The sequence below is a fragment of the Epinephelus lanceolatus genome, chromosome 6 (genome assembly GCF_041903045.1).
Source record: "Epinephelus lanceolatus isolate andai-2023 chromosome 6, ASM4190304v1, whole genome shotgun sequence".
In the NCBI taxonomy this organism is placed as follows: domain Eukaryota; kingdom Metazoa; phylum Chordata; class Actinopteri; order Perciformes; family Serranidae; genus Epinephelus; species Epinephelus lanceolatus.
The window spans coordinates 28368105-28379751 of NC_135739.1; the positions used below are offsets into that span (position 1 = coordinate 28368105).

At 42.3% G+C, this 11647-nt stretch overlaps 1 protein-coding gene across 2 annotated transcripts in view; it reads right to left on the minus strand.

The window, feature by feature from the left end:
* Positions 1-9863, minus strand: part of ano8b (anoctamin 8b) — a 53733-nt gene extending 43870 nt beyond the window's left edge. Inside the window, exon 1 of one of the 2 annotated variants that reach the window (XM_033621579.2) lies at positions 9439-9863. In XM_033621579.2, the coding sequence (XP_033477470.1) occupies positions 9439-9613 (175 nt within the window). In that variant the 5' untranslated portion in view covers positions 9614-9863. The remainder of the gene's footprint in view (positions 1-9438) is intronic. The other variant, XM_033621580.2, reaches the window with a different exon arrangement.
* Positions 9864-11647: the final 1784 nt, after the last annotated feature.

Consider the following 11647-nt stretch of genomic DNA (forward strand, 5'->3'; position numbering starts at 1 on the left):
GAACACTTCAGTCGATAGAGGCTGATGAGCACTTATTCTGTTCCTCATATGCACTAAACAAGCTCCCTTCCTGCCCTACACCATTACCAAACAAGATAAAAACACAGAGCCATGCAGGAATAAATGTAATATTAGCTAAAAGAGAAAAGTGATGGAGGAGTGACTTCTGAGATGTAGTCATCATCAGAGGAAGCACGAGAGTGCTGCAGCATTATCTCAAGCAAACATTTACCAAGAATGATGTTAGGGTGATGAGGAGAATTTACTGCACCTCTCTACCTAAAACACTAATGTAAAAATATGGCGGCTAAATAAAAGAAGTCACAGGAGGGAGTTCAGAGGGAAACAAAAATGATAGAGGGGATGAAGAGCAACAGAGACTGGCTGAGCTTTAAGATTCCCTTGCTTCTCATTGACTGGCTCTGTGCTAACACTGACATGGATAATACGTCTAGTTATTAGCTGCAGGAGAAAAGAGCTTTTCTCCCCCATGTGCTGTACGTTACACTTTCATAGCCCTTTAGCCTTCTCTAGAGGCTGCAGAGTGGCTAATGTGGAGCAATTCCCCACGACTGAGGCTAAAAACAGCATTCTTCACCGTGGTCATTGTATTTCTCCTGGCTTTGCTTAGCAACTACCAAAAAAAAAAAAAAAATCAAATCCAGGCCTAGTCAGCGCTCACACAGAGGATAAAGGACAGGGTGACCGAATGCACATCAATCCTACTTTTTTCCTTCAGGAATGCAATATCAGTTACACACAGGAGGAGGCTGGTTATTGACGCAGCTTTGATCCCACAGAATGGAGCCTAAACTCACAGATAAGGTCTCTGCGACATGTCACTGTTTCCACACAAGGCAGGAGACGGGCGACACCAGCAGCATTCTCTCTGTGCTTAGAGTGCATTAAGCTCTGGAGTGTGCATTATCATTTTCCACTTACAGTTTGATAATCTTCACGGCTATAAATGGAAAAGTGTAAATTTCCAGAGAGCATGAATGGGGATTTAGAAGTTGGTTGGCTAGAAGCAAAGATGCATTATGGGTGATATGATTAAGCCATTAAAAACTTGAGAATCTAGGGCAAGTGAATCACCACTGGCAAGACAGATGGTTTATCACAACCCTGGGACAGAAACTTCCTAAAACATATCCGCATCTAATGGCTCTGGATGCAGGTATCTAAACAGCAGTTACGGGGGGATGACGCAACCCGAAGGTGTCTGATAGTGCAGGTGTGGGATCATCTCTGCATTTAGAAAAACAAACCAACAGTCAAGTAAGAAAACGACACACTGAACTGCTGATGGAAGGGTGCGGCCACTCTGATCCGCCATTAAACGGATATAAATTCAACAGAGCGTGCTGCTCTTGATTTGTTTAAGAATTTATTTGACGTAATAAATGCTCCACTCTTTAAAAACATGATGGCAACTGCGAAACATATCAATCAGCATATTCCAAAAAATGTTAAGAGGTACCACATCCCAAATTTCTGAGCCACGGAGGACAAAAATACTCTGATTTCACTTGTTTAATTGGCTCACATCACAATAGAGATACCCTTATGCTTTTCAGCACAGAGCGTTTTAAGTACACAGATTCAATTCAGTAGTATACACAAAGGCAGAGTCAATACACAGCTGGGAGTTGGACCCAATTATTCAGGGACTGATCACATTTTTCTCCCATGGTTACAGACACAGGGACCAGTCACAAGTATAGTTAAATCTGATTTAGACCACATTACATACAATATAAAGCTTCACAAAACACTGTTTATGGCCATCATTGATTCACTGTCCATTAGCTATCCCTCAACATGGGCACAAATCTGGCAATAAGGTCGCATTGTCACCAGCCCTGTGCAACAAACAGAAGCTCAGTGAAAAGAAGAACTTAACCAAACTGACAGACAAGTAATGTCAACCCAGGTCACCTTTTCTTTTCAAAAAAGCTTTTCTTTAAACAAAAAAATCCTACCTGCTTTCTCCTAATATCGATTCTGATGCCTCGACTCAGGGTACCTGCAGAGATGCTATCTTTTCCTAAATTTAAAATCTGAATACCACAGCATGAGACTCATTGAACTAATTATTTATTTTTTTCTGTGACACCAAACCTGAGTAAACTGCCCTGAGCCACCTGTGAGGAAGTGTGTGGACTTAATGTGAACTGAGCTCGTCTCACTGCTATCGCGATTTATGATCTTCGATTTACAGACACATAAAGACTGTGAGACAAAACAGTGAGACCCTGCGGCTCTGGTGTTTGTCACTGCCTCGTCATACAATGATGTTGATGTACTGTGACTGAGAGTGCATCAACAACTACCAAAATGCAGTGCAACCATAGACTGTAAAAATAATGGGCGTAGCAACCGTAATGTCACCCGTTAGTTTGTGGACTGCCATTTTGAAGCCTCAAGTGCAGCATGCAGTATTTCGGCAGTTGCCATCTTGGTTTTTTGGAGCCTGAAGGAGGCTGGTGCTGTTGAGGACACTATCAGCAGACAGCCTGTCACTCAAAGCAGCTCACCCATCTGTAAGTGTTAATAAAAATGTAAACAGGTAAGTTATATAAAAATGAATCCCCCATACAGTTGTCATGAAGGGGAAAATTAGCTATAGGAACCATAACCGTTTTTTGTACCAGGCTGTAAACATGTTTATTTCTGCTGTAAAGTTTGGCATTTCAATATGGGGGTCCATGGGGATTGACTGGCTTCTGGAGCCAGCCTCAAGTGGCCATTAGAGGAACTGCAGTTTTTGGTACTTCCGTGTTAGCTTCATCTTTCAGCCCCAGTGATTGCAGCTTAACTGTGACCAATGAACGCTCCTGCTGGTGGGTTATGTAATAAGAGCTTGGCCATTTCTGCTTGCTGGTAACAAGCAATCTTGAATTACAGTTAAACAGTAAGCTAAAATGTGATTCCGAAAACATTTAATGCATGAATCAGAGAAGTTAGTAACAGAACCTATATTTTATCAGCACTGCTTAGTTTTACAGTTAGATCTCAGTTTTTTAGCCTCTGTTTTTAAAATACAGGAAACAGTATGGCATGCTTCCTGTTCACAAATTCTCTTGTCACAGCCAAACAGTGCATCAATCTATAGTTAAAGCAACAACCCTAGAGTAAGTGAAGGTCACGTTTCACATGATCACGGAGATCTGGGCACTGATTAGATAGAGAGCAATTCACTGTAGTTCAATCACACATACTACCCACACCATTTTGATACTAAGCTGGTTGAAAACTGGTTAAGTATCCCTTTAATGTGGCTCAGTCACATCATGGCCGAATCATTATCTGCTTAATACACTCAGTATTGGATTGTTGCGTCCCTAATCCTCACAGGAACATGAGGTGATGAATCTTGTGTTTCTTGCAGCAGAAAGTTGATATTGGGTAGTTTGCATGAGCAGACACAGCCACTGTGCCTAGAAAACAGACCAGGAAACGAGGACCAGCAACACAAACTAACATCTATTATAATGATTGTTGCACTAACTGCAGTGTTTACGTTCATCTGACCAGCAGCTACTTCACTGTAATGATCTTAATTATAAGGCAAGCTGCTTGTAATAAATATGAAGTGTTATCACAGCGAGGAGCCGGCCACTTAATTTTTATAGTTAGCCTGATGTTCTGCTTAATTCTATCATGAAATGTCTTCCCCTGACGCATACTGTCAGTTGTGTGTTTGACCGATCAGGTAAAGGTTAGTAAAGCTCCAATGTAACCAGCAGCAAGGTCACCCCACATAGAGGAGATTTTCCTCGCTTGCTAATGCAGCTAATGTGCAGCTTACTGTGGAGGGGGAGAGGAAATATATCTCTGTGGAGCATGCAACGACTAAGAGTGAGATGAGCAAAGAGATGCAGAAAGAGAGGCATTAAGTTCAGAGTCATTAGGCACAACACACTGCTGTCATTATATCATGCTGCATTACATCCATCAGCTCCTTCATTAATGAAGCTGTGGGAGGGCACAGAACCAATGGCTCAGTCTGTTTGCCGCTGTGCAAAACAGCCCTTCTTTCGGGAAGTTCAGCGTGATGCTTCTTCTTTTCGACACTACCCTGCCTTATACTGCTGTATTTAAAGCAACCCGTGTGACACTGAACCTGACTAAATCTGTCTGAAGCAAAGCTGAGGTATTCTACTTGCTTAAGAGGCAGTGAGAGCGAGAGAGCGGAGGCCTGGCCAAGAGTCTAAGGATGAGTGCATATCCCTGCTTAATACATTTTTCTCATGCATTTTGCAGACTGTAAAGTGCACGTATTAATGCCAAGCATCAAGGATGGAGTTAAACAAGTTTTCATAGAGGAAAATGGACCCTTTAGATCTCACCACTGCCTCAGAAAAGACCTTCACTATCAGATCAAAACACAAGTGAAAAAATGGTTTCAAATTACCATTTTATATCAACTTTACTTGCGAAACCTGTACACTTTTAAATATTTTATACAGCTGAACCATGGGGGTATTACCAAATGGGCCTACCAGGCCCTGGCCTGGAGGGGCCCCAAGTGTCCAGGGGGCCCCCGGCCTTCATCTGCAAAATGTCACCCAAATAAACACAAACCAACCAGGAAGAGACACAAAAAAGATACAAAATTACCTCAGTAAAACACAAAACCACAAAAGGCTGCATTAAGACTACAACATACATATCTGAGCTCACTGTCTTATTATCCACCCATGTATGCAAAGGAACCTATTTTATATAATGAAGCTAAGAAATAAAGTTGATGATGCAGACTCTCCTGTAACAGTGTGACATACATTTATTTCATTCCAACATATTTTAAAATGGGCAATTAAGTGCTAGTGTCACAGCTTTTGTGAAGGATACCCATGCATGTCGCTGCAATACATTAATTACTGAAGTATTTTTGGACACTGTCCTGGTGAGAGAAACCACTCAGTTGTCATCTCATTAAGCCCCATGTTTCAGCAGCCAACAACAAAAAAACAAAGTGAGTTAAACTTGAAGATAAATTATATAACAAAAAAAATGTCATTGATAGTGAAATTATAGAGTTAAAATTGCACAGACCTTTTAAATTTCAGGCTGCAACCCATCATCATCATCATCATCATCATATCTTTTTTCAAAGTGAGAATGAATCTATATCCTGACAAATGTCCTAAATCCTTAACCACTGTGCTGGCTGATTGGGCGACCACAAATTACATGACCTGATTTCCATAACACTGAATCTTATCAACACTGGCCTCTGAGGGAACACAAACTAATTGGTGCGACTTTAACGTTGCGTTTTCTAATGATGAGCGCTTAATTAATCTTTGAAACGCCGGCCTGTGAGTGATTGCGGCTCGGCGCTACAAAGGAAGATGGCTGAGAGGATCAAAGTCATTCCAGTCTACTGTGGAGGGATTAGGAAAATGTGGTGGAGGCATGGAGACAATCGAGCATCCAAGCCTCCAGCGAGGAAAATCCTTCCCGGCTGCAACCAAAATCTCGACGGGAGAAATCACCCTGACGTGCGGCTGTGCTAGCTGACTGACACGGACACGTGTGAGGACGGTTATGTGATATCATGGTAATCCCACTGAAGTCCCCAAACCCAATCCCTCTGCTCATGAATGGTGTTAGGGAATATACAGGCAAGAAGGGTGAAGAGGTTTCAAGAGGGCAAGAATGTCACTGCTCTTAATATCTCTGATACAAGCCCAACCTCTGATACTTTTCAACAACCATGTGTAATGTAGTTTTTTTATTGTTGAGGATGCATGTCAGTAAGAGTTAAGACATTTTACCATCCCTAAGGCTGTAGTTTATGCATTCAATGTCAAAAACAATATTCTCCAAAAGGGAAAACAACAAGGCGGAGGCGTTACTTAGATTTGACAGCAATTTAACACAAAGCAGGTGGTCCTGATGCATGAGGAGGCAGATTTTTTCTCACAAAAAAGGGAACGAATTCCCCAAAAAACATAGAGGCTACATTTTTCTTTGTCATATTTTTCTGTCTTTAATATGAGTTATATTTTTTGGCTGTAGTTCTTTTACTTGGATTACTTACCAACTGTTTCAAGAAAACCTATATGTATATAAATATGTCTTCATTATCTGCGACACAGTGTTCATTCATGAAATGATTAGAGGTGTAATGAGGGAGCAGCAGGGGGCTGAGAAAACTCTCACGGGTGCAGGGCCATAATCACCTATTTAACATGGTGGGGCATTTTCAATCAACGCCTTCTACACCCCAGCCCTCGAGGGGAGTCTGGGGGGATTTTCCTCTGGGAGAAATTTTTAGAAATTTGACAGCTAAACTGACCATTTTATAACACTGTGAGTCAAAAATCTTAGATCAGAGGTTCTCAGAGTGCCATTTTAGGAAGCCAGCATATGATTGAGGACCACATAGGAAAAGAGCAAACACTGACTTTTTTTATAACAAACTATACTATGACTTTTTATGGAATTTTATTTTTAACAATTTTAACAGTCGACAGTTATATAGCCTACATAACACTCATTTAACATTCTAGTTTCCACTTTTTTATACATTTGTAAGTAGTAAAATAGAGAAACATTGCAGTGGTTTGATTGTAGCTACCCACAGCAGTCGAGCAGCAGCTTCTGCATTTGAATATTTGGGCGGATGTGTCCACCCAATATATACATCATAACTGCTTTCTAGCATGACTGATTGAAGCTTCTACTTCTACTTCTCCACATTCACTTCACTGTGTGTTTGACTGTTCGACCTTGCAGACAATGTGCATGGGTCAATCTCGTCTGTAATAATGTAACCACTATGATAGAGGCTTTTAAACTTTTGTACTTCTGGGGGGAATTCATTCCCTCTCTTGTGGCCAGAATATTCTTCAGCTTAATGGTGGGCTAAAACAATCTATCAAACAAACACATGCCAAAGAAGCCCAATAGGAAGCATTTGCTTAGGGCTGAGTATTATTTGAAATTCTACAATAATACAACACTTAAGTTTTCAGTTCTGATAGCACAACAATCCCTTACTGATACCCTACTTTAAGATTTTTTTTCTTACAAAACCTCTCTCTTTAACAGCCAAAGTTCTCAGATGTTTTCAAATTTCTAAACCCATGCATACCATAGCTTAAAAGGGGCCGCAGTTGTATACCATGAAACTGTTTACCAAAGTGTAAACGTTGACAATTATCATACAGCGTACATTTGCTTATTAACGGTATAGAAAAAAAGACAACTGGATGGAGAATTCCTCCTGTGCACGCGCATCTACTTTCCTCCTCAACTGAAAGACATTTTACACATTTTTTAAAACATGGTTTTATGTTTCAGTTATGATAACTGATAGTAACAATAATAATTGTATGATACAGTACACCATGAAACCAAGATATTTTCTGAGATTGTTATTGTACTGTGAAAATGTCATGCCATTGCAACCCTAGTGCCTCAATACAAGTGGCAAACTTCTGATTTCACATCAGGAATGAGCTGATCAAAGAATAAGGAGATAAAATTACAAATCTGTGCAATAATTTGATGCCAGCTTTCAGTACTTGACAGGTTTATACTTGATGTTACAGATACATGTCAGTAACAGAAGTATTGAGTTTTGATACTCAGCCCAACACATTTTAAACCACTTAACACCATTTACTAAGGGTTGTGGTGGAAATTTGTTTTCTTCATGCATATGCTTGTTTCATTCTTCCTATGTGTTTGTAAGTGTGTGACCTTTGCATTCCCCTTTTGTAAACATCAGCCGTTACTTGACATCATCAAGAGATTTACATTGACTATAATCTCACCTTCAAAGACTGACATTGACTGTCTTTTTAACCAGCTGTCTCTTTAACCAGGTGAGTCAGTTGAGAACAGTTTATATACTAGACTGCAACAGGTATGTTCCTCTGATGTAATCAAGAGAGCATAATTAAATCAGGAAAGCCCAAGAAAGCTACAATTGATTTCTCATCATCTTGTCGTCTGAGTGTAGGTATAAAGATGCCCTGTATTCACTGTTCTGGGCACAAACTCTGAGCCTGAGGTTGCGTCTTCTCTGTAGAGAATAAACTCTTGTGCATGAAGCTATTCAGTCTTGTTTGCTGACTCCCAAACAGATTGGCTAAAAAATGCTACTGCTATAAATTGGGAAACTCATGTGTGTGTGTGTGTGTGTGGCGTGTGCTATTTGCCTTTACCCTTACAGGTTTAGACTCCTAGTCCATCGTTTTGCCCCCAGTGCCGCTTCCAACCAATGAAGTAACTGTAAAACTGAACTTATATTCCCTTTGCTGACCCTCCTGCAGCCTGTTCAAGGACCCAAGGTGGCACCACTGGGTGCATCAGGCTGCTCCTCCAGTCAGCAGCAGCCTGCTCATGTTACCTCCACCAAGTGTTGAAAGGAGCGCTCATCGGCTGACAGCCCACTGCTCCACTGCATCACTCTGCAGCAGTACTCGCAGGGAGCACAGAGGCAGTCTCTGCAGCCCGCACACAGGAAAACAAGCCTGGCTCGGCAGCTGAGGCTCTCTACCCGGGCTAATATTGTGCCTCTGTTCCAAAAATAGCCTCACTTGCAATTCTCGCAACCAGACAACTATGATTTGGCCTATTCAGATCCACTATCAGTGTCATGGAGTGTAAACAGAAGGCATGTTTGTTATAGTACTTATCCTGTTTAGTATAACACTATTATTTATGACTCCCTGCAGAATAATAACATAGGGGGAGCACTGGGGGATAAATAACATCACACTGTTAACAAATTATGGGAATATTATTGTGGGAATGGCAGCCTTTATGGCTTCACCCTTATTAAAATAACAAAACATGCACCTGCCCCAGCTTGGCAACTGACAATGAGGCATCATGTAAATACACAGTGGCAGTCTGTGCTGGTCTGGTCAGGCTAGTTTAGAAATCCCTAAATGACATCATGAAGTTAATAAACATTGGGTTACCTGGCAGATCTCATAATACTGAACTGAGCGGAAACCCCATAAATAAAAACTAGCAGCCAATCGTAGCCTACTAGCAGCCTATGAGGATGCAGTGGAAAAAAACTATAGCAGCAATTACTACAAGTAGACTACCCATGGGAATACTGTAGAAATAGGCTTGTCATGACAGGAGGTAACCGAGAATAAGGTCAAAAGCAGAGACAAGGATGTGCCAAAATGTAGCCATTTTATCTAAAGAGATGGTTAAATATCACTAGGCTGATTTTAAAAAGCAGCTGCTATGCAATACAAGTCAAAACCATTATTTACAGGCCTTTAGTCTAGTCAAGTGGTAATTTTGGGACGCCCTCGTGGAGACAAAAGAACGGTGCCGCGAGGCGCACGGTGCGGCGCTCGTCTCGTTTCCAAACATTACGTCCACCTGTCCTCTCTTCCCTCTCTGCGCTTCCTCACCGCATAGTCCAGAGCCAAAGAGACACGCTCGACTCACCCAGTACACCGGAGGAGCCTTGTGACGGGGCAGCGCCCGGCTCCGGCCTCTCCGCGTCTCCCTGCTGCGCTCGGTGTCGGTGCCGGGAGCTCTCGGTGCCGTCGCCGGCGGTGGCCGCACCACTGGCGGCCGCCGCGGCTGCAGCGCCTGCCGCTGCCGTCCCCGGGTCGGGCATGCTCTCTATCAGCGAGGAGCGACGGACGATGAAGATATTCTCCGGGAAATTGTACAATGGTATCGCATCTCAGGAGGAGGGCAGAGCATGGGTGTAGCGCGGCGGCCGGCGGGGGTCCGAGTGAAGGGTTAAATGAGTGTGAAAGTGAAGTGAAGGTTGTCGGTGTCGGTGCAGCGGCGGATCATCCTGGTGGTGCTCTGGAGCAGGATGCGCGGATAGATGGAGAGCGCTCCTCCGACGACTATAGAGGAGGGACAAAGAGAGGGAGGGTAGGAGGAGGGGGGCTGGGTGCCACACACACACACACACACACAAACACACACACACACACACACACACACACACCTTACAACAATTCACCACAGTGGCCTTATAATTTTATGAGTATTGCCCCAGATTGTCTCAACAGAATTTTAAAAGGAAATCCCTCATGAGAAATTAAATTATACAGTCAGGTTATGTAACTAACAATGATTAGCTACAAACTCTCTTCATGCACATCTCAATTTAAATCTTTAAAATCCTGCAGAAATATTTCAGTCACCTTAAAATGCTTTATTTTATATATGCATGTATGTGCAGTCTCGTCATCCTCCAGGAGACATTTATATTTATCGTCCCACAGTGACCTCTGCCAGCAGCCAGGCTTCAGATTGGTGCCAGAAATAGAATCCTCTTGGCTTCCTTAAGACCCAGACAAGCAAAAAGCAGGGCTTATATTAATAATAACAATACTCATGTGATCACTATAATGCTGCTAATTGTTGTGCTCTTTTGGAGATTTATTACCCACCTTTAATTTAGACACAATAATCCTCTCAGCAGCAGGTCTCTCAGGCAGGTGGTCTCTGCAGTCCAGCAGGTAGACTATTGCTCCTCTGTGAGAATGCACTACCCTGTCCTGGAAGATTAAATAGACCATGACTTATTTATAAATGCAAAAAATATCTTCATAGATTAAAGTTTTAGTGTAGGGACAAGTAATGTCACTTCACTTTCAGTCCACAGGACACTCTGCAATACACACTGTGTCTGCAGCAGCTGTATGGTATCTATTTGAATTGGAGAAAATGCTCCTTGATCCACCAGCATTTTTATCACTTGACTATCCTCATCAACAGACTATAAGCATGAAGGCCTGCAAAGCAAACTGTGTTGTCATATCTGCTCATAGTTGACATACAGCAAACAATGGTCAGCCTTTACCAGAGCAGGCCTACACCCAAGATCATCCCTTAAAACAAACACAAATCTGTCAGTTAGTAAAACATACATGTATATTTTTTGTCATAAATGGCACAGTGTGCAGTTTAACAACCAGTGGCAGTGTTGTTAAACTGCATGCATGTGTGTGTGTGCGTGTGTTTAAAGAGGGTGGAAGTAATTTGTTCCTAACAAAGAGGATTTGATCATCTATAATAAGATCCATCACCTGATTAACAGTCTTTTTGGTCAGAAGCGAGAGAGATGTTTGTGTATTGGTGGTGCTCAACAGCTGTGAGGTGGCAGCTGTCATGCTTTGTGCACACAGCCTATAAATTATTGAGATCTCAGGTTAAAGATTGCTCCCCGGGCCTCAAGCCGTGCCTCTTCGGTGTGTACACAATCTATCTCCTTGGCCAGCCCTCCTGGATGCCGTGTGTCACCGTACAGCCGTGCAGGCAGGCAGGCAGCCCTCCCCCTCGTATGGCTCACAGCTCAGAAGTACCTCGTCTTTGAGCAGAAATTCTGCTTACTCACCACCCTCTGGGCTGACAGCTGCAAGGAGCTGCAGTGGGACACACACACACACACACACCAGTGCACATATAGCTTTTCCTCTGTGTTTTATTCCATCATATATGCATGATTTATGTAGGCCACATGTTTTCTGTTCAGGATGGACAAAATGTCAGAAACACCTGAAGATTAGCTTAAATCACAAAAACAACTCAAACTTAAAAATAACAATTTCATCAAAATTAACACTTTGCTGTGTGAGATCGACAAGTTTGTCTCTAAAGAAGCACAATTTTTGTCATGTTGGTGCTTTTT